At 34.6% G+C, this 24014-nt stretch overlaps 1 protein-coding gene across 1 annotated transcript; it reads right to left on the bottom strand.

The window, feature by feature from the left end:
- Positions 1 to 13915: 13915 nt before the first annotated feature.
- LOC149416878 (uncharacterized) lies at positions 13916 to 23001 on the bottom strand. Its single transcript, XM_089641337.1, has 3 exons — positions 22647 to 23001; positions 20546 to 20721; positions 13916 to 13946 (listed from the first exon to the last, which is right to left on the bottom strand). The coding sequence occupies exons 1-3, from the start codon at positions 22926 to 22928 to the stop codon at positions 13916 to 13918; spliced, it is 489 nt and encodes a 162-aa protein (XP_089497463.1). The 5' UTR covers positions 22929 to 23001.
- Positions 23002 to 24014: the final 1013 nt, after the last annotated feature.

The raw sequence follows: 24014 nt of genomic DNA, 5'->3' as shown, positions 1-24014 counted from the left end.
TGCTATGGAAACACTTCAGGGCCTATTTGCCACTTCAAATAACGGTCCCAATCACAGGGGTATAACTCCGATTGAAAATTGGAACCGAAATATTTATTTTGTTTATTTATTTGTACACGCCCAATTAGGGCTTTTACATATGATACAATTAAAAATACTTTTGATATAATCAGAGAGTAAAAGAGATATAACAATTAAAATATGTAACAAGTGTAGCAGTCATTTCCTGCCCACTACAGAGCCTTAGCATTATTCAGTGCCCATCTCTGATTTACTACTCCGCAACTATGGCAACTCCATTTACCAACGAAGGACGGGGCTCGCCGTCGAGTCGCGCACCTCGACAATTCAGTATTCAACTGGCTGGCCTTCCGGAACATCGCTTAGCAGAGAGGACACGAACCGCACCATGAGCTGACAAAACTTACGAACGGTGACGATGCCGCAGTTTAATAATTTGCCTTTGGTCATCCATCGTTCAGCTTATAAATATTAGTTTTGCTACCGCATCACTTGGCGCCCATTATTACATTCATCAGGTTAGTTTATAATAAATGTCACCATCCATTTGTCGCTTTCAATGCAATTTTTAAATTACCCATCATGCTCTCAACCTTCGGTTGTAGCACACGCCTGAGATAAATGTCACTAAATAAAGAGTTCTCATGTTGATTAGATGTTGTAGTAATAAATGTTGTATTATGGAATTCATTTTCTCCTCTCTTTTATTTACTACACTTACTGCCCTCGTGGCAATAACCCCTCTTACAATGGCGCACCACGTGGTTTAACCCGATTGGCATTTAATTAATTTAATTATTTCGTTCTTGTTGGCATTGAGAGTTGGCTTTAATTTTTTTTTTGGTGGGTGACATTTTTAACTAACTTGATAAAGGTTTTTTTTTATGTCGGCTCATGGTGGTCTTCCTCTGTTTTGCGGCGTTCTCGTCCGTATTTAATTTAAGATAATTACTATAATTATTTTAAGTTATTTTTTGGCCGTGAATACTCTGCGAGATGTGGTGGGTATCTCGTATATTTTTAATTTTGTGGTAATCTTGATCCAGATTCCCACATCCGTTTCATAGTATCGGTATATGTGATGATTCACCTGGCTGTGTTTCTTTTAAAAATTGTATTCAATTTTTAAAAAAAATTTTAATATTGCTTTTAACCTTTTAAATTTATTTTTTTAAATTTTCGTACATATTTAATTTTATATATTAAATGCTATGCCAGTTGATACTCCGGGATTCGGTTAGCGGATTTCGTTATTTGTTTAATTGTATTATTTGTTCTGTTATAATGTTTCACCTTGATATAATTTTATTTAGAATGGTACTCCGTCCACGGACGTGACTAAGCGCTGCTCTATGCTTACTTTTGTGTTTCTAGCTATTCAGGTACACCTATTGACTATGCGTTTAGACGAGACGCAGTTTACAATACTCTGTTGCTAATATGGGTAAAATTTCATAGCGAGGGCCGCTCCATAGTTTTGCTGCCGCACAAAACACGGCTCACAATAACATTTATTGCTTTCATGGCGAGGTAAGTGAAATATTATGTTCACGGTTTATTATTGTTTTGTGACTCATCATTTTGCACGCAAAATGCGTCGTAATTTTATTTTGCTAATTACTTTCACCTTTATTACGTTTTGAAAGGTTTTGATCGCGTATATTTTTTTAAAAATTTTGTTAAATTCAAAGTAATTTAATCATAACTGCCATGTGGAATTTTTTTTTGATTTGGGAGATTTTTCCTTTTTGTTGTAATAATATTATTTGACGGAAGGTTAGTTGTAATTCCGTTTTGTTCACTCTGACTGACGGGTTATGGTGACCACAATGGAATTGCTGACGTGTTTCGACACAATTAATAAATTATTTTTTGTAATATTCATTTTGGGAAGGGAACTTTCCTATCATTTATTAAATTTTGATTATTTATGTTGTGCTTTAATTACCATCTCTTCAAGAGGATATATTGGAATTAATCACACGTAATTAATTATTTGCTATAATCTTTAATAATTATTTTTGAAAATCTCTCCAAATTAAATTCTTCCATTTTCAAGTTAATCAAATGTTACAAACATAGTCTCGTAATAATTTCATATAAATTCATGTTACATTTTTCGTCTTTGTGTCCATCTCTTTTTGGAGGATTTATTTGGTACATTTGATCGAAATTCTGTACGTTAATTTTGTTACATAATATAACTTCCTAATAATTTTACATAAAATTTAATTGTTACATTTCGTCGTTTGTGTCCAACTCTTTTTGGAGGATTTATTTGGTACATTTGCTCGAAATTCTGTACGTTAATTTTGTTACATAATATAACTTCGTAATAATTTTACATAAAATTTAATTGTTACATTTCGTCGTTTGTTGTCCAACTCTTTTCGGAGGATTTATTTGGCACATTTGCTCGAAATTTGCATATTAATTTTTGTCGCAAAATACTTAACTTCATAATAATTTATTTGAAATGTCAATGTTACATTTTACAATCCCGATAATAATAATTCATAAGTTATCATTTTTAATTTCACGATGTTTGCTGTTGTTTAAATAATAATTATCCGCGGTAGAAATTTTTTTTTCTCTCATCAAAATTTAGTGTTGAGAATTTTTAGTGTTGAACATTAATATTGTTGACTCCAATGTTGAACTGCATTGTATTGTCACGGGTTTTGGTAATCCAGCTTGTAATGAGGGATCATTGCATTCCGATCGCAACTGAACGGCGAGTCTATAATAATGATCTATTTTAACTACGCAGTAGTAAATATTTTCAATAAATTTCCGATTTTGTTTTGTAGTGAATATTAATAAATTATACATTTATTTTGAGTTCCTTCTTGGAAATTGTCTTATAATTACTAAATTATTAATTATATTATTTTTTTAAACTTCCGATTTAGTTGTCCGGGTTAAGTCTTCCCCAAAGGAAAAACTTAACCCTTCCACTCACTTTTCCACAAATGATCAGCTAGTCAATCAACACTATGTAAGTGCATTATATAAGTAAAATAAATACAAAACAATACAAGAACAACAACACGTCAAATCACCAGATATCAAATGGGAAAAAAAATTCACCGTCTCCAGATATTTTCATATCAGAGGGTTCGGCTCGGTAGAACTTCTAACAGGGCCTATAAATCCTACTGATCCCTCAACATAAATATTTAAAAAATCTTTTGTTATCCTACATGTATTCAAAATGACCGACTTTTGCATCTTTATATATAAATTTTTTGATAGATCTAATACGCCTAAATTTTTAATTAGAGAGCTAGGTATAATGCCAGTAGCCGAAATAACGAATGGTAATATTTTTATAGTCTGAGAATGCCAAATTCTTTTTATTTCATTTCCTAAATCTGTGTATTTTCTTATTTTTTCACTAACAGATTTTTGAATATTACAGGAATTTGGAATAGCAACATCAATGATATAAGTTATTTTTTTAATTTTGTCATGTAAAACTATATCGGGTCTATTATGACTAATCGCTCGGTCTGTTAGTATAGTTTTATCATAATATATTTTATAAAATTCGTTTTCTAAAAATGAATTTGGTTCGTATTCATAATATGGTACTACATTACGGCAGTCAATCAAGTTATGTTTAATTACCAAATTTTGGTGAATTATTTTTAAAACTTGATTGTGCCTAAATGTATACTCGGACGGTGCTAATATAGAACATCCCGATATAATATGTTCTATAGTTTCCGGAAAAGCCAAACATTTTCTACACAAATCATCAATTTGATTTGTATCTTTGATTATATGCTTTCTATAATTTTTAGTATTAATGACTCTATCCTGAATTGCAAGCATAAATCCTTCTATTTCTGCGCTCAACTCTCCAATACTCAACCATTTGTTTGACTTAATTTTGTCAACATACGTTTGGTTGAGATAATTGAAGTGTTTTGCGTGTAAAATTTTATTTGACCAGGAATCTAATAATTCCTGGTTGGGATTTATAAAAATGTTGGCATTCTCATCGTATAAATTTAAAGGTGTAATATTTCTATCTGCCTTGCAAATTATTTTGTGCATTTCTGAGCTATGAGCTTTCCTATGGAAAAAAGTTCTTAGCATTTCTACCTGAAGTTCTAATTAATCTTTCTAAGTTATCTAAATCTGTATTAGACCATTTAATTATGCCAAATGAGTACGTTAATAGAGGTATTGCCCAAGTATTTATTGCTTTTACTAAATTTTTAGCAGATAGATTGCATTTTAAAATTTTCCTTATCCTATTTTGAAATTTAATCCTAATATCATTTTTAATACTACTATGGTCTAATCTATTTGATTGTGGGTATCCTAAATACTTATAAACCTCATCCCTTTTCATACTAGTAATTTGGAAATTTCTAAATATACTCTCGTCCCCATCTACAATTTTGCCTTTCTCTATATGGATCGTTCTACATTTATCTAAACCAAATGTCATTTTGATATCATCTGAAAAGTTTTTAACTACCTCGATCATTTTCTCTAAATTTTGTTCAGAATTCGAAAATAATTTTATATCATCCATAAATAATAAATGCGAAATTGTACTACTCTCCCTTGTATTACCCTTAACTTTTATTCCAAACTTGCTTTTAATTAACATTTTAGATAGAGGATTCAATGCTAAGCAAAACCAAAGAGGACTCAATGAGTCTCCTTGAAAAATCCCTCTTTTAATTGAAATGCCCGGTATTACTATTTTCTTACCTTTTAAATTGATAAGTAAATTGGTATTCCAAAAGGACATAATATTTTCCAAAAAGCTAATAATAATGGGGTTAATTTTATATATTTTTAATACTTTGATCAGCCACGAGTGCGGGACACTATCGAAAGCCTTTTGGTAGTCTATATAGCAAGTATGTAAATTACGTTTTCGAGTTTGAATCTGTTTTAGAATTACAGAATCTAAAATTTTTTTTTTTAATTCTCGATTTTAAATTTTAAATTTCTCAATTTTCTGTACCGTTTAATTGGTGAGTTTTGTCATCTATCTCACATTGAGGATATATTAGATCTCAATTCACGCTTTTTGAATGTTATCGGATTTTGGAATTTTAATTTTTAAATTTAATTTTTTTTCGTAAATTCTTGATTTTTAAATTTTTCATTTTGCGTTACTGTTTAATCGGTGAGTTTTGGCATCTATCTCACATTGAGGATTTATTAGATCTCAATTCACGCTTTTTGAATGTTATCGGATTTTGGAATTTTAATTTTTAAATTTAATTTTTTTCGTAAATTCTTGATTTTTAAATTTTTCATTTTGCGTTACGGTTTAATTGGTGAGTTTTGTCATCTATCTCACATTGAGGATTTATTAGATCTCAATTCACGCTTTTTGAATGTTTTCGGACTTTGGAATTTTTATTAATTAATAAATCTTAATTCTTTTCACGTCATTATCTACAACTTCGTTTAAGAGGATCTCATGGTTATATTTTAGGTATCTTTTGTGGTTTTATACCGCGCTTTTGTTTAAATTCTTCGTTTTGGCAATAATTTTGGGAAATTATTTTTTGGCTTTTACATTATTTATAATATAATATTGCTACCGCCATCTTTGGTATTTCTGCGCTAACTTTTAACTTCGTGATATTTTCAACTTTTTGGGTTTGTGTTTTTGATGGATTTTTCTTCAACTTTACTTTATTGTTCTTATGAACATTTTAAAATTCTATTTATTGAATTATTATTTTTTTATTACAATCAACGGGTAGTCAGAGTTTCTATTACATTTCCGAAACGGATCAGTGGGCTCGTTTTACAAGAATTCATCTTTTAACAATAATTATTTTTTTTTGTTCTGAATTCTTTTAAATTTTTTTTTTTAAGGTGAACATTATGACGTCCTGTCTTGTATTGTCGGTGTATGTACTTGTGTTGGTTTATTTAGATTATTGAGGATTTGGTTCTCATCTATGGTTGAGTCTGCAAATAATGCGCTCTAATACACCATAACTGGGTTTCGTTTTGCGATAACACCCATGTTACAAGCTTTTAGCTTTAACATTTACCATGATAGCTTATTCAGCTTACAATAGATACAATACCATGATAGCTTATTCAGCTTACAATAGATACAATACCATGATAGCTTATTCAGCTTACAATAGATACAATACCATGATAGCTTATTCAGCTTACAATAGATACAATACCATGATAGCTTATTCAGCTTACAATAGATTCAATACCATGATAGCTGATCGGCTGATAACAGATTTATTTTAGGTGTTTATTTATGATGTCATGTATATGTCTACGTATTTCATGTTTTGTGTTTTGTTTCGTCGATTTCAACGGTATTCCTCAGTCTCTGACTGGTTCGCTCCGTGACGGAGGAATATGGGCATGAAAATGAAATTAATTAATAGATTAATTTCTAAATTATTTCTATTTGCTTTTGGCATACTCCTCAATATTTCTTGCAAGAAGATTTATTGATATTTATTTTCAATTTAATATTCATTTCTACTCTACTGCCATCTATTGTCAAGTAGTGCAAAACTTTTTAATTACCATTGCTTTGGTTTGAACTGCCATCTGTCGACAAGATGAGCCGAATTTTAAAAACAAATTCTGATTTCAGTTTGAACAATCATCTTCTACTTGCTGCCATCTATTGACAAGATGTGCGTTACCTTTTTAAATACAAAGGCGTATTTTGGTTTGTTTATTAACTTTTATTATCTACGGGTACACGGTACATATATTTGCATAATTAATTTTCAATTTTAAATTTTTCGTTTATGAAAATTCTTTTACTTATTTATTATCATATTATCAGTCATCATGACATTTAACTATTATGTATAGGTTTTTTGACCTTTTATTTATTTTGTAATATTATTGTCAAAGTACAATTCTGTGATAACTTTTGTGTTTTTACAACTAAGTTTGTTAAAATCTATTTTTCAAAAATTTTTACAACATATAATATCATTGTCAAAGTACAATTCTGTGATAACTTTCGTGTTTTTACAACAAAGTTTGTTAAAATCCTTTTTTAAAAAAAAATTTTTAAAACATAAAATATCATTGTCAAAGTACAATTCTGTGTTAACTTTCGTGTTTTACAACAAAGTTTGTTAAATCTTTTTACTCTGTTGCAAGTTTTGCTCAACTTTTTTTAAGATTGTTTTAAGCTATTACTATTAAATCTTTTGTGTTTAGAACAATGATTCTTTTATATACACTATTTTTTCGATAAGGGCCTGCCATTTTACTCAATATTTCTTTTTATTTATTTCAACGGTGACCAAGGGTTGGTTAGGATTAGACTTCTTCAACCATCAAGGAAACATCTCCAGAATACGTCAACTGAAGACATCTGGACTACGCTCTCTTCTCTCGTCATCTCCAGAATACGTCAACCAAAGACATCCGGACCGCTCTCTTCTCTCGTCATCTCTATGCGGGGTTTCAACCGCTCCAGACCTTACCGAACTTCAGGGAATATTTGGATTCGGAACTCTTCAATGCCGAAGCCACTACAACCCGCCTAATCCGCACCATACATTTCTGCTGCTGGAGGGTGCATCAAACTTGTCAGGAGGTGTCAGGCGAACCTCAGACTTATAGCCATAAGTCCTTTGGCTGAGGGGGCATTGTAGCAGTCATTTCCTGCCCACTACAGAGCCTTAGCATTATTCAGTGCCCATCTCTGATTTACTACTCCGCAACTATGGCAACTCCATTTACCAACGAAGGACGGGGCTCGCCGTCGAGTCGCGCACCTCGACAATTCAGTATTCAACTGGCTGGCCTTCCGGAACATCGCTTAGCAGAGAGGACACGAACCGCACCATGAGCTGACAAAACTTACGAACGGTGACGATGCCGCAGTTTAATAATTTGCCTTTGGTCATCCATCGTTCAGCTTATAAATATTAGTTTTGCTACCGCATCACTTGGCGCCCATTATTACATTCATCAGGTTAGTTTATAATAAATGTCACCATCCATTTGTCGCTTTCAATGCAATTTTTAAATTACCCATCATGCTCTCAACCTTCGGTTGTAGCACACGCCTGAGATAAATGTCACTAAATAAAGAGTTCTCATGTTGATTAGATGTTGTAGTAATAAATGTTGTATTATGGAATTCATTTTCTCCTCTCTTTTATTTACTACACTTACTGCCCTCGTGGCAATAACCCCTCTTACACAAGTATAAAAACATTAACTTAAAAGCAACAAAGAGAGTAAACTATAGGATGCACATTCCTATAAATTTAGATGCATAAAAAATTTATAAACATTACAAAGCTATCAAGATAGACATACAGATTTAATAACAATATTTTTATAGGCTGATAGACATTCAGTACCGTTGGTGTTCATATGATATTTATTCCCTGCACTGTGCAGTCGGTTCATTACTGAATTTATTTCTGCTTCGGTATCTGCAATGTTACAATGGTAAGGTACCTTCTGACGAACCGTTCTACTAGGTACATGAAAGTCAATCAGCTTAAGTGGTTCAGGGGAGTCAAACATGTTATTAACAATTTTATAAAGAAAAAATAGATCAGAACATATTCTTCTTTCTTTTAATGTGGCAAGGCCCATGACTTTCAGCAGTGAGGTGTAGTTAATGTTTTCAATAGGAATTCCTAATCTAAAATTTATGTTTTGTAAAAATTTATGTTGGATTATGTTATGACGTCATATGATTGTCTAACTATATCCACATATAAAAAACTCTACTAACTGAAAGGCTATTGAATAAACTTTCAAAGTTTTTCATCGGTGTATAGTATAATAAGTAGGCTCTGAATAGAATTTTACCATCTATATATTGGCATATCTATGGTTTCTTAGGTCCAATTTGTTTCATATAAAAATCGCGAAGATATCGATCAATTGATCTAGTGAGTGGTTTATTTATGGCCCCAATTCTTGGTCTGTCAGCATTTTGTTCATCATAAACCTAAATGCATATGTTCTAAGTTTCACCATTCAAATAAAAAACGTTACAACAGAAAGTGTCACATTTAGTCACCAAAAATCTTTAAGCGCCATTTTCTCAGCTTTATGATTAACATTACCTTTATGATCTACAGCGACGATATCTCAAAACTCAAAATGTGGGTTGGTGACTTTTGCCTGAACGACGATTATATGTATATATGTGTACAGTATTCTACAAATTCACAAAAAACAATAAATAAGACAATTTAAAAGAAATATGTATTTATTATTGAATCAGTCATTTAAAAATAAGCAGAATCAAAAAAATTATTCAGACCAAAAACTAATGATTTTTATACACATTTTTTTAATTACTTATATTTGTATACATATTTTCAATTTTATGACAACATTATAATACATAATATGTTAATATTCAATTTCTGATTACATAAAATATTTTCATCTACCAAAAACATATATGTACATACAATATTTGTCCACTTCACAAACACATAAATCGTTGTTTGATAAATTTATAGTAATATAATTAAGTACCACAGAATAATATTTTCATAATTACAAGTCATTGGTATTATGTAAAAACAAATCTTTTACAAGCTTATCTGTGCACACAACCAAAAGAGGAACTAATCTATATAAATTAAAATGTAAATGTTCATTTGTTCAAAATCTTAAATCTCCGTTCAATTCTTTTGAAATTTTGACATAATGTTGCATTTGAATATGCATGTGTTTTTATATTCCTGTATTAAATAGATATCACCTGTGACAGGTTAAAGCATGTTTTTTTTTAAAAACAGCGCAATCTGTTGGACTTAAAAGCAACATGCGCTATTGTTTCTCTATCTGCACAGACAGACTGAGTCACAGCATTGCGTGACAGGGTATAGCTAGTTTTTAAATAAATAATAATTTTTATTGTAACCATATTTGAAAAATAGTTTTAAAAAAAAAATTCTTCTTTAACCCAATAGTAAGACTGGTGACTGGTGTGCTTTGCTCTATGTATTTGTCAAGTTCGGGCATTTGAATATTTTCGTCTCAAGCTGACTTTTGTTAATTTTTAACTATTTTCATTAAATTCATTTTTCTTAACACAGCTTTTCAGCCTTTATGGACTATACGCCACCAACTGGTGTACTATAAAATACACACAATCAGAAAGTAAAAATATAATTATTTCTTATTTTTTAAATAACCCAGATGTGACTGTTGTTATTAGTTGCCCATATCCTCCATTAATCAAGCATCCCTATGACTATAAATCACAGAGGATACACCATCACATCGATCACGCAACAATATAGTGTATGCCTTGGTCACGTGCAATCAGAAGGATCACCTAATATGGTGATCGATGGAAAAGGGATAAGCGCTAATGCAAAATCATGCCCATAAAAGGAATGATTAACAACGGACAAGGGGGAAATAAGAGGGGGAGAGACGAAACAGGAGGGGAAGCGGGAACACACAGCGGGACTGCACGAAAACTCGTCACTTCAGGACAGAGAGCCGTGGACTTCAGTTGTGGGAGTCGGGAGACGACCCATTATTACCCACACATAGCGGCAAGGCCGAAAGCTGGTTTACTATAAACTCTGGAGGGTTGAACCACTCTATGGCACCTGAGAAGCAACCCAAACGTCCCACATCGGTGCACATCGTAAGCGCTTTTAAATATATGGTACCTCTAACAAACGTAATGAAACAGAGCCAGTAACTTCCAGCGTACAATTGTTTTCATGCAATAGTTTTAAGTTAATTTCGTAGTAATATGCATAACTTTGTTGCCAAATAAATGTTATATCAGTATAATTTCATAGTGTTATATTCTTTTTAACATTGTATCTTTTTCTGTTTCAAATTTTCAGTTAAAAATCACTAATATCAAATATTCAATAATTAAATATTAAAAATTTGAGGTTTTACTCATTTAGTTATTCCAAAAAATACAAATAAATATTCATCCAAGACTTGCAGAAAAGTCATTAGACAATAAAAATATGAAATATGTACATATATATATTAGACACTCTAGATTGCATTTAGTTTGAGTTGAATCTTGCGATCATACATAAATCATAATAGCAGTCAATAAAAAAATGTGCAGTGTGAAAAAATATAATGTTGGTAGTTCTTATTCGAAGTATGATACAGTTAAATATGACTGAAGGAAATAGGGTCCCATTAGTGCAGTTGGTAGAGCAGCGCTCCGGCAAGGCAAAGGACCTGGCTTCAAGTCCTAGATGTGACAGTATCTTTTTCTGATCTTTCTGCTTCAAATTTTCATTTAAAAATCGATAATATTATCTTCAATATTTAAATATAATTTTTAATTCATAAAAACTTATTATGTGTGTAGATAATTTTACAAAACAAGTCAATAATATTCATAAAGCTAGTTTAATAATACTATTTAATATGCAAATGATATCGCCCAATAAAAGCTTTAAAACTACAGTTAATTCCCGTGGCCATAATAATATTGAGGAGCTAACTCCACTGCGTCAGAATAAGATTATACATTTACTAAAGATATAATAAAGCGTATTTCATTGTCCATTGATCTCTCAATTAATTGTCTAATAAAAAATAAAATTTTGAAAATTAACTCATTCGCTGCCGCTGGTCAAGTTCAGGACTGTCAGGTTTTAGTTCATTTATGTCCTCAAAAATTTTTGTCGCATTCAAAACATTCCCTTGGCAAGACTTCAACCAGGAATCGGAAATGGATTTTCCATTTACACAAGAGTCTTTGAAACCTTTTAACGAGACATTGGACTGAAACCATTGTTGCTTTTCTATATAATCACCACTGCCTACGTTACTTGTGAAATTAGAATCTATTATTTCACTAGTCTCATAAGATGTGTTTTTTTTTGTAGCGTTATCATCACATTCAGGATAACCTTCACCTAATATCCGCATACCTTTACAGCAGTTTTCTGACATATCGCACTTGTAATTTAAATGTATCTCAGTTTGGGGAATCTTCGGTGATATCTGGTAACTGTTTGTCGGAATGAAGAACTCTTTGGGAAGAGTTGTGGAGTCAGAGTGTTGATGCGTGCGGTTTCTTTTCAAAAGAACAAACATGTTGGTGGGGGCCAGTGGTAAATGAATGGTCTTGAGTAGGTCTTGAGAAAACGAGATGTTCCTGAAATGAGAATGAAAATAATAAACAACTATTGAAAAATCTAACATACCCTTAGAACAACATACATCGGCATTTTATTTTTAAATACAATGTTATTAATTCCCTGGAAATGCCAGCAAATCCGTAGCAGATTTGCTAGCCTCGCACTGCACTTGCCTCGATTTTATTTGTTTGTATTTGAACCTTAAAAAATGCTCATAGTATGCTAAAGTAAATTCATTAGCTTGGCAAGGAAATAATGTACCTTAAGACGTTACCGGGCGTTGATGTAGCGTAGTATATCGAATTGTGTCGGTGCACTAGTGTTGTCTTTTCCTGAGTTATTGATATATTTTATTAGTTTTTTTTTGGTTTAGTGACTTATTTCGAGTATACCATACTTGCCGATCTTACTAAAATTGGACCAAATTCAATTTGTATACGTCAAGTACACAGACATAGGAATTAATAGACGAGAAGATAATGGCGAGGGGTAAAATCAACTGTTGAAGAACGAAGGGCGTAAGACTGACTGTGATTCGTCAATAAATCAATCTGACAGTAAATAGGCATCTCGCATTATAATATCACCATTTACTTCTTAAAAGTAAAATCTGCTTTTGAATGAATAGACATTTTTACATGGGAGCGCAAATTACTCGCCACGTTATGAACAAATTTGCGAAGTCCAAATTCGGCAAAAAAATTCGGTTCTATTTTCAGAGTCGAATATTTCGTTTAAGTATTTAGTTAAGACACTTTTATAAATGTTCATAATTTACTTCCCAGCAACCAACCAGCTTTGTGTTTCGCGTCCAGACGTTTCTCGATGTGATAGTATATGTTTCTAAAACTGATCTATATTATACGATGTGAATATGCTTAAAATAAAGTAAAATAATGCTTATATATGGAATGTAATATGACAATTGGGTTTATTCTCTTTTTCACATCTATTTTTACAAGTTTTCATAGTACAAGTCAACATTTTGCCGTGTTATTTCGTAAAATGAACCGATGATGCCTCGACCATAGTTCGCACAAGAATGATGACGTCACGTTTTCAAATTTCACTTGAGGCCATACGCTAGCACAGCCGGCTCCAATGGAACCGGTATGGGGAGTGGGGATAATACGCTTTTAATCACTTAGGGCAGGTCTACTAATATTCATATGTCTATGGTCAAGTACTATAATAATTTTCAATTTGGGAGGGGGTTATGGGTACCGCCGCCCCGGGAACCATTTATTGGATAACCTCTGTCATAGGTCACCCCAAGTGGTTCGCTACGTTTGGTGACTTGAGCAGGGGTGACCGGGTTCATGAGGGTGAGGATTGTCCGGGTCTTGGCGATATATGCATCGGTCCGCCAGTTGCGTGGCAGGCCGGATCGGGAGAGACTGGATGAGGGAGACTTTTTGATCTCTCCAGCCGGACTATTCCGGAACATCGCCTTGCACCGCAGTGGGAGGTATGGATTCATATGATGGTCATTCATGAAGACATTGACACCCAGATTCCTACCCACCCCTGATGCCTTTTTCCTTCCCAGGACTTCCTTTTCTTTCTTTCCTCAAAATACCCTCCACACAGTATCCCCAAGGATGACATAGGCCCTGAGGGGATTTTTTTTCCCTCAGGGTCGGCCGTATATCCTCTCTCCCTTTGAGAACACTAAGCTATATTATCCATAAGTAGATATAGCGTATTCCATCCCTACGGATTCGAGAGGCAGGTTGGAGTGATCAAAAGGTCTCCCTCAACCAGTCTCTCCTGATCTGGCCAGCCACGCATTATGTGGGCAAAGGCATCCCTCGCCAAGACCTATACAAAATAATAATAATTACACAATAATAAGATTCGTTCCGGCGTGGTCGAGTGGTAAGACTCGACTCCCAATCCGAAATTCGCGAGTTCGAACCCGGCGTGCGCAAATAAATTTTATTTGATTAATTGGTCTTATTTCACAATTAATTAATTAAAAAATGTTTCAAATGAGATTCGCTTATATTGTCTTCAGTGATTAAATGAGATTTTTTGTTTGTTAAAGGTTTTATTGTACAAAATTTTAAATGTTTTACAAAGAGATAATGAAATTAAAACAATTTATGGTTTAGATCTTTCTCTCGCCAGTAAATTTCTTGGTATGCGACCGTCAATTATTTCTGGTAAAAGGCATTGGTGGTAGAAGTCGTCCAACAGTGGTTCGATTTTTTTCCAGATTGAATCGTCCCTTTCAATTTTTTCATACAGTAAACCTTTAGGACTCCACACAACAAAATAACAGTAATTACGACGAGTAATATGTAACTGGCCTTGTACTTGGTAGAAGTAATTGTGATTCCGTTTTAATGTTAAAGCATTATCTTCAACTTTACAGTAATCAATTTCCTTTTGTTCAATTCCCTCTTCTGGTGACATATGTGCTATATTATAAGGGCATTTAACTTCAATTATAGAATCCTCACCGATGAGGCCATCCGGACTTGCCACTAAAAAGTTTTTGTTTTCATCGATAAATAGTCCACAGGCGGATACCTGTAATTTCGTTTCTTTTGTAAATTGCTCTATTGCTTGGTTTTCATTTTCTTTCCCGTAATTTGTGGCCATATTTCCTTTAAATGGCGAGTACAGTAACGAGTTTAATACTCTCGCTACTGAAGTTTTTGGCCGCAGCTTACATATTTTTCCAAAGTTAGATGCTGTTAACCTCTTACGCCTTTCAATTGCCCACAAATTATTATTGCTTTGGCCCACCGTATTCCGTTCGAGTTCTATCTTATTTGATGGAGATAATTCTTTGAGAAATTCCTCTTTTTTCATTTCAAACAATTCAGGTGGCATATCTGGTTCTGATTCCAATTGACCATAATTTTCATCGGGCCCTGTAACTTTTTTTCTCTTTTCTGTCGTGTTTTCGTTAAACCTTAGTTTTCTTTTTCGACACCTCTGTGTTTTCTCATTCGAACGTCGATTTCTTTCTATAAAGTGCTTCGTGTATTTGCCAGGACTGTGGCCTTGGATTTTTTTTGGTTGCCAATTCACTATTCCATGAAGTTACTGCTCCAAAACATCTTGCTTGGTAAGATCCCCGTTTGGTAAAATTAACTCTTTTTCCGTCTATAAATTTGGCAATAACGTTATTGAATTGCTCCACAGTATTATTTGTCACGTCAATAATAAGACTTTCTGCATTTCCTACTAGAGTCAACAACAATTGTTGGATATCAGTCAATATTCCACAATCTTGAAGATCGCTTACTAAATTCGGATCATTAGTATACTTCTCCGACTTGCAATAGTATGATGAAAATTTTTTATGGTCACCAAACACATGGTTTGCGGCATTTTTTATGTCCATTTTCAGATTTTTTACTTTATCACAGTGTGGCGTGTTTTCTTGCTCTTTTCTGTAATTTACTGCTCCAACAATAGCTTTTCGCATGGGTATAACGTTTGCTTCAACCTTTTTCCTTATGTAAACTGGTACAAAGCCTTTAGCATTGTTGGTTTTTTTTATGAGTATGAGTTTCGCACTCCCAGAAATAAAAACTTTTTAGTTCGCAGTCCAATTATGCACCCCGCACCAGATGAGGAGCTAAATCCACTTTTATATGACCTCTTTGCCCAAGAGTCATCTGCAACTACCGTCACCAGAGGATACCCACCCTCGTCTACGTCACCATTTAAAATGGCTAGCCTTTTTTCTTCTTCACCAGCTTTGATCATTTCTTCTAAGGCACATTCTTCAATTGTTGGCGCTAAACTTTGTTCTATGTTCGTGTAAGTTGAACGATCCATATTTGGCATATTTAAGACACCACAAATTTCGTTCCATTGTGAATATCCATTTCCTCTACATACTACACCTTCAACGACAGCAGTATTTACAGACACTTTCAGTTTCGGATCTTCGGAGTGTAAGTATTCTATTTTCTTGCACATTTTGCACTCGAAAACGTATTGGCTTAGAAAACCATTTCGTCGTTCCTTCACAAATTTTAAATCTGAAAATGTGCAGTTGGTGTGTTCGTGCTTTATATTTGAAATCTCTGAAAACAAATATTTTATATCAACAATTCTGTGACCCTCTTGAATATGGGTTTCATCAATATGGTCTGGTTCCATCAGAAAATCATCAAGCGTTATTGATGATGAAGAACTTGCGTTATCTTCAATATTTGGAGAAAATGATTCATCCCTGGAAGTTTCACGTATTTGTGAAGATGTATCTAAGTTTCTAGCAGCATTATTGATGATATCCATATCTCTGTAAATAAAAAGGTACCTAATTATTTATATTCGTTGTACTTATACGTAAGACAAAATGTTTTTAGAGTTCCATACGCGAAGGGATCAATAGACCCTATTTGTTCTCATCAAAATGTAATGATCTATATTTATTCTATTCCAACTCCAAAGCCAAGAGCCTTACCCTTCAACCACGGAGGCAGTTCAAATGTACGCACCTACATATTTTAGTAGGTGTACCTATATGGGTAGTAAGATTTTTTTTTTAATTTTTAAAAGAAAGACAAACATTCCCGGGTTACGAATAACCTAACATTTGAAAAACTCCTACTACCACCACACTAAGCGGAAGATATTGCTTGTGTTGTGATGGAGAACTTAGCCAGCCAAGGAATCGAACATGGGACGCCCGGGTGGGACCCAAACGCGATGCCCACTCAGCCACTGACCGGTCAAGTAAGTAAGAGCAATAGAATAAATTATGAAATAATGTACCTAGGCCTCCTATTTTATTACGAAAATGTACCTATTTAGTTCCTTCAGTCTAAAACTGGTTTTTAGATTAGGCAGAATAGATTTGGAACAATTATTAAAAAATGTCATCTGAGGCTCATGTATCTCCGTTTTTATTTCTTGCGTGATATTTTGTGCGTGCAAAGACAATATGAATATAATAGCTTATTTAGGTGGTGTGACGAATCAAATTTCGTCACAAATAAATTTGAGATATAAACTGAGAGTGTCCCGCAGTGTGCGCCCAAAGACAAGTGTTGACAGACGGGGGGTTTAAAGAAGTAAGTGAGAAGTGCGGGGTAGAGCGACAGGTCCTACGAGCTCAGGAAGGAGGACAGTCAAGATCGAGGCGGGAGAGAGAGGAGACCGAGACAGGAGTGGTGGTGAAGTACGCGCTCCCCGCCAGTTACAGTCGAGGTAGAGAAAGTGATTTTCAAGATATGTTATCCTCCGCCCAGCCACGTAATGCTGGGCGTGAGGCGAAGAAAGTGCGGTGATCAGACGCAGCCGGGAGGCGAAGAAAGTGCGGTGATCAGACGCAGCCGGGAGGCGAAGAAAGTGCGGTGATCAGACGCAGCCGGGAGGCGAAGAAAGTGCGGTGACCAGACGCGGCCGGGAGGCCTGAGTTGCAGAACTGCAGAGGCTGCCACCTAGGACTTCGGCCTTACTAAGGCCAACGAACAGAACCAACTCAGTGACAACAGTGTAGTAACTGTGAACAATGACAATGTGAATAGTGGAGAAGTAATCCGAACCATATGACAACTAGTTAAGTTATAGATGTAATTAGATCTAAGTATAATTTAGATTTAGTATTAAGATTTGACAAACCTAATTAAAATCGAGACTCATAATTAATAGATGTTCATAATTAAATTCACCTCCCTTGTCCCCACCCAAGTGACACGAATTGGCGAGAAGGCAGAACATACGAATTGGTAAGTATAAGAACAGCAGCAATATATTTAAGTATTATTCTGAGCTAGATGCCGGAGGAGATGTAAACGTGATTTTGTCACAGTGGCTAAGGATGGAACGTCCCGTCACAAGAAATTGATTGTTTATTCTTGTCTCCACACACATGCAGATAGTCCTGTAGCGACTTGTGACTTGCGACTAGCCGCCGGCCGGCAAACAACGATGTAATATGATACCGGCAAAGCGAAGCGGCAAAGGAATAATTATTTGGCTGGCTTTCTCGGCGGAGTGCGCCACCAACGCGTATAAGAGCTTCGCACACTCACACATCTACAGCACGATGACTGACCGTAGCACAGAGCGGAATAGCAATAATTGGGCTAAATTACCTATTAAATAAGTTTCTGAATTACCGGGATTCCTCTTAATATTATCTTTGCTTTTGGGGGGGGGGGGGCAAGTTCACAGCTATAATGAGCAATTACAAAGTAATATTTTATAATTATAATTTCATATAATTTTTGACTGCTATAACGAGGTTGATTGACTGATATACCGAGCAAATAATTTATTCATCGCAATTTCTGAATACACGAATGGATCGTTGGGTCTAAAAAAATTGTTGTGAATTATTCTTGAAGTACGTAGTAATAAACAAAGGGGCGAAAATTCCTATCCTGTTAGGGACAGATTAATTTTTTTATGGCACTACCTGTGTAAGATTGTCGGCTCTGTGAACCATTGCTATTCATCGGACACAATTTAAAATTGTCATAAAATCTAGAAACGTCATGCGAAATTTGAGCTTCGCAAATTTGTTCCCTTTTTACGTCTTCTTTTGTATTACAACTCATCGTCAATTTTAATTTAAAAGCCAATAAATATGTTTATGAAGGTATCTAGTTACGATTTTAAATACTTGCAGCATTTTTCTAGATTTCCCCACACTGTTTTTGAAATTGAAATTTGCAAGTTCCCTTTTCATAAAATTCGATATAACCCTTAGAGTTCTTATTTTAGAAGAGATTTTGGAATTAAATCTATGATCAATAGCTCTAGCGAGCTTTTCTTGTAGAGACAGATTTAAATCGACTTCCCCTACAATTTCAATTTCTAATTCTGACATGGAGAAAGACATCTTTTCTTTGACTGATTTCTACATGTCTCGACATGAAATTTAACAAAGTGTCTAAATTAATTTCCGCATAATCTTGATTGCCTTTGTGTAAAACTGGAACAAAGAAGATACACTGTCCGACTTTCATTTATTCAACGAGTAAGTGACTCTTTCAATTGAAGAGCACTGTTGCCCAAGTTGTTCATCATGAAAGAAATCGTCGTATCAGCTTACAGAAACTTTGCGACACGACAACACAATGCTTCTACTTTATCACTTTTGAACTTTATCACTTTTGTTCTTTTGTTTTTGTTCTTTTCTTCTTTGTTTTCTTCTTTTCTTTTTTGTTCTTTTCTTTTTGTTCTTTATCACTTTTGTTCTTTTGTTCTTTTAGTTCTTTCACTTCTACTTTATCACTTTTGTTGGTTCTTATACTATTTTAGCAAAATAAATAAATAACAAAGCGAAAACTCGTCTGCCTGAACAATCTCGGTGTGGCGATTTCACAAGACTAAATACTAAATGTTATTCAGGCTTCAATAATACTTTCCTTACTTCTAAGAAATAGCGCAATAAATATAACCTACCCTAAAATCTGTTACCTGTATTCTGTATCCCAAGATATCAAGAATATTGTACAATGAACGACATGCTGCCAATAAATAAAAGATATTCCCACAGTTGAACCAAGGTCATGAAACCAACAAAAATCCCGTAATCACGGGATTAAGACAAGCGCAGCTCCGGGATTACAGTGCCGACAAAGGTCCGGTATTCCCTTTAGATTGAAAGCTTTAGTGAAAAGTATCCACATTCCTTATAACTTCCTTACATAACCTTATCTATGCAGCTTCCACTTATGTGTTCCATCGACAGCTATCCCAGTACGAAGATATCACATAATACATATGTGATCCATGAAGTTTTACTGAAACCTATAACATTGTGTCAAAAGGTGCCACGCGGTGGTATGTATAGACTATGTAAATAAAGCCCAACATTGAAATGCTTAACTAACCTAGAAAGTCTTCCCAAGGGCATTAATATTATTATTTAATGAGCAGGCAGCATTCTGCTGATTTGCTCATATCTAATTTCACAATAACTTGTAAAATAATTGAGTCGATTGAAATTAAAAAATAAGTTAATTCTTTCTTTCTCTCCTTTCTGAAATTTAAATTGATTTTGCATAGCATAGCATAGCATCGATGACATGTTGAGGAAGTTTGTTCGGTACTTCCGCACTCTGTTTGCAAGGAAGTGTTTCCGAGGATGGGTTGCAAAGGATTATTTACATTTGTGTTGGTGGTGAAGATTTCTTGAATCTAAGGCAACTATAACCTCCAGATAAATTTTTAAGAATCTCAGTCAAGTCACCACTTCGGTATGTTGGTACTGCACCAGTAGTCCCAGAAGCCTATGTTAGTAGGCTAGCATGAAATTATCCAGGACATAGAATCCCTTCTCAGCCAGGATATCAAATGAATATATCCATTCAACCTTTTAACACATTCACCTCCGGAAGCTTTTTTTAGAATTAAAATTACATTTGATTGATCTGCTCATGGGAGTGATTTGCACTGAACCGGTTGCAGAGAAAAATAAGATTCGAAGAGAGGTATACCTTAGGGTTTTCATGACGAGTTTCTGTGAGCCATCTTTATGGGTGCTGTAGAAGTGCGAGTTGAGCAAGGAAGGCACCTTTATCCGACATACCTCCCGCGCGTTCATTGGAATGGCCCCCCACAGCAGCAGCACCTCGTCCGGTGGGTCCTCGCTCTCCATCTCTGCTATTATATTCTGTAACATATTAAACATGCTAATTTCGGTTGTCGGTACATGGCTAAGTAATGCGAAATATTTCTGCGTAATGCGTAATATTATTCAAGTTCTATGAACTATTATTAAAAATTGAAACTACGTAGACAAGCGATATAGTAGGTACCAAAATTATTTTATGAATTAATAATATTTGATAGATGCTTAGATGAATTAACAGAGTTAAGATGCATTACTGAGACAAAGTGCGTGGTTTCACTGAACTAGGCCCAGTGGACATACATTAATATTCTGTTATTTTTCACGGGTTCGCGCTAGTGAGTTAAATAACATTTTTGAATCTTTAATTTCCTTTCCTGATCCTATTCGGGTGGGGGACCCATCGCCTTGACAGGGGGTCTCCATGCGCCCCTATCCTGCCCTACTTAACATATTGGTAACAGTGAAAGCTTAACCTATCGGCATACCTGCCGCCTAGATTGGGGGGACTGCACTTTTTTCGCATCGGCGTATTGCTCGCCCCATTAAGGCTACTAAAACTTTTCCCACATACTTAGATAGTTCACAATAAAATTATAATCTATATAAAAGCATAAAAAGTGTTTAATTTTGGGAAATATGGGGTGCAATACTGCACAGTAATAATCCTTAAGTATGCACAGATGTCACAAATATATATATTTTTTAATTTAATTAAAATCAAATTTAATAATATAATTATTAAGTTCTGCAAGTATTTAAAAATTAGTATGCCGATGGGTTAATGAGTGCTGTACTGTCCTGAAGAAGCTATGGTTGCAGACTAACCTGGTCAACAATAAGTTTAAAAAATAAAAGTGGTGCTTACATTTTTTTAACTTTATTATTACTTGCATTTTCGGCAAAATGAACAATCGATTTTAATTTCAGGAAGTATCTATTGAAATGCATGATTTTTAAGTACTACAAAGTGGTTTTTTTTTAAGTGTGTATTAAGCATATCCCTATTTTCTGTGTATTTATATATATTTATATATATTTATATTTATATATTATACCTGATCTTAAAATACAGAAAACATATTATTTTTTAATGATAAACTAATGTTTATAAGACAAGGTTTTATGCATAGCATAAAAGATAACAAATAATTATAAGCAATAATTAGTCGCCTGAAATTTTTTTTTTTTTTTTTTAAAAGAAAGACAAACATTCCCGGGTTACGAATAACCCAACAATGTGTGAAAATCTCCTACTACCACCACAGAAAGCCGAAAATGTTGCTTGTGTTGTGATGGAGGACTTAGCGAGCCGAGGAATCGAACACGCGACACTCGGGTGAGACCCAAGCGCTATGCCCACTCAACCACTGACCGGACAAAAATATCAATACAAATTGAAAATATCTCCCGAGTAAAAATAAAATCAATTCCCGTTGGCGGCATTTATTTTTACTCGGGAGATTTTTTCAATTTGTATTGATATTTCAGGCGACTAATTATTGCTTATAACAGAAAACATAATTTAAAATTAAGCAAACTACACGAAAAGATTTTTATAAAGCCCCTACTGCAAGTTGGCCCAACGTGGGCCAATGTGCTGGCCCAACGTGTACATATTGGGGCATATTGGCCGTTGCATGCGTTGGCCGCCCGTTTATTTTCGGTTTTCATGCACACATCAAAGGATCTGGACACCAACCCGCAAACAGCGTACACACGTTGGCCCCTCGCGTTGGATACTATAGGCTTATACGTCGCAATACTATAGGCTTATACGTAGGAAAGGGTGGAATGACTGCTGATTTGTGGGGAGGGGGCATATCCCACCTTAAGATAAGCGCCGTTGTAATGAATTAGGAAAACTCAAAATTAGCCTGTGGAGGAGAGGCAAATCTTGAGAAGTCTCGAAGAAATCTCGGAGATAAAGAATACCGCTACAAACATTTTAAGATAAAACAAATTACCAGAAATATAGCGTCCAGCACGTCCACTGCAGAAGATGCGACGCGAAAATGATTCTTAGACTGCATGTTTTCATTGGTGTGATTCGAATTGGCTTTATCAAAATCTCGTTTCTTCTGCACCAGGTACTTCAGGACATTGTAAGCGTGAGGTATTTGAAGCTTTTGATAGACAAGATACTTTATTATCTCTATTATAATGTGAGCACAAGTCTTCGGCGTCAAAATGTCTTGTATGTTAACATCGACGGTGGTCAAATTATTTTTAGGCTGGTTTTTCTGCATGATGGATAGAATTGATGACAATTTATGTAATTTATAACTAAGGCACTGCTCTCGGTAGTTACTTCAAATTGACCCAAATGGTTCTCAAATAATAAAAAGACGCGGAAACGTTTCCAGGTTTCGAATATTTTGACATAAATGACAGTTGCTTTATGTGTGACAAGGTTGTTAAAAATATCTAATATTTTGTGATCGAGTACTTAATGAGTAAAAGATTAAAGACAAAAAAATCTAATTTCGCTAGCACCTCGGAACAAAAAAATTAGATAATAAATATATGTATAATAATAATACAATAAAAATAAAAATTTTGAAAGATTTTTTAAATATTTTGATATGTCCCTAGGTATATACATGATTTGAATTCACAGAAAGACCAAAGCGAACACGTGCTCCAGCATTTGTCTCTGTGATTTTACACGCAGATGGAGGCGGCAGTTCAGATTTTATTAGACCTCAATATTTTGTCAATAGTTTCACCGGTCCCTCAATAAAAAAATAGAAAGCCAACTTGGAAATACACCCATTAGTCGGGAGATTTAGCTCTAGACAGTCTAGACCCTCATCAAGTAGTAATTCTGAAATGGGTGTATCGTCAAGCCATCGACCCGGCAATAAAAACCTTCGCCCAAGGCTTGGCTATATTGTAATTGTTTGAAAGCTTTGTACAAATGTCATTTTAGCATCTTTAAAAATAATAATAACGACTACGGTGAGAACGTCGATGCCAGCGCCACGGACTCAACCAACGTAACGTACCGAAGTGGTGTAAAGCGGAACCACTTTAGTTCCAGCACCCCACGACAAGGCGCGCTACGGTCGCTGGATTGCGCAGCTGAAGACAGGGGGTATAACTCCGCTTAAAAACGTCAACACAAATTATAGACATGGTAAAAATCTATGTTTGTGACGTAGGCGATGTGTATTTTTTTTGTTTCTCGCTCACTTTACCATAAGACTCGTGCGCCAGAAAGAGAGGGTTCGCAAACGGTGTAATGCGTGTTCTCGCCGCTAGGTGGCCGACTCATGCTTCCCGCCATTTCACTTCCTCTAAAAAACTGTAAGAAAAGTTTGACAGACGCGCCG

The sequence above is a fragment of the Hesperophylax consimilis genome, chromosome 16 (assembly GCF_061612785.1).
Source record: "Hesperophylax consimilis isolate HC1 chromosome 16, BYU_Hcon_1.0, whole genome shotgun sequence".
In the NCBI taxonomy this organism is placed as follows: domain Eukaryota; kingdom Metazoa; phylum Arthropoda; class Insecta; order Trichoptera; family Limnephilidae; genus Hesperophylax; species Hesperophylax consimilis.
The sequence above is the reverse complement of the archived record's forward strand: the minus strand, read 5'-3'. Positions and strand labels throughout refer to the sequence as shown.

What these genes read in the sequence shown, in the direction of transcription:
- LOC149416878 (XM_089641337.1), bottom strand. Translation starts at nt 22,928, where the DNA reads ATGCAGAAAAACCAGCCTAAAAATAATTTGACCACCGTCGATGTTAAC. An exon ending in TGCTGGACGCTATATTTCTG is followed by an intron (nt 20,722 to 22,646) that starts GTAATTTGTTTT and finishes AATATGTTACAG; the next exon opens with AATATAATAGCAGAGATGGA. An exon ending in CTCGTCATGAAAACCCTAAG is followed by an intron (nt 13,947 to 20,545) that starts GTATACCTCTCT and finishes TATTTTGTATAG; the next exon opens with GTCTTGGCGAGGGATGCCTT.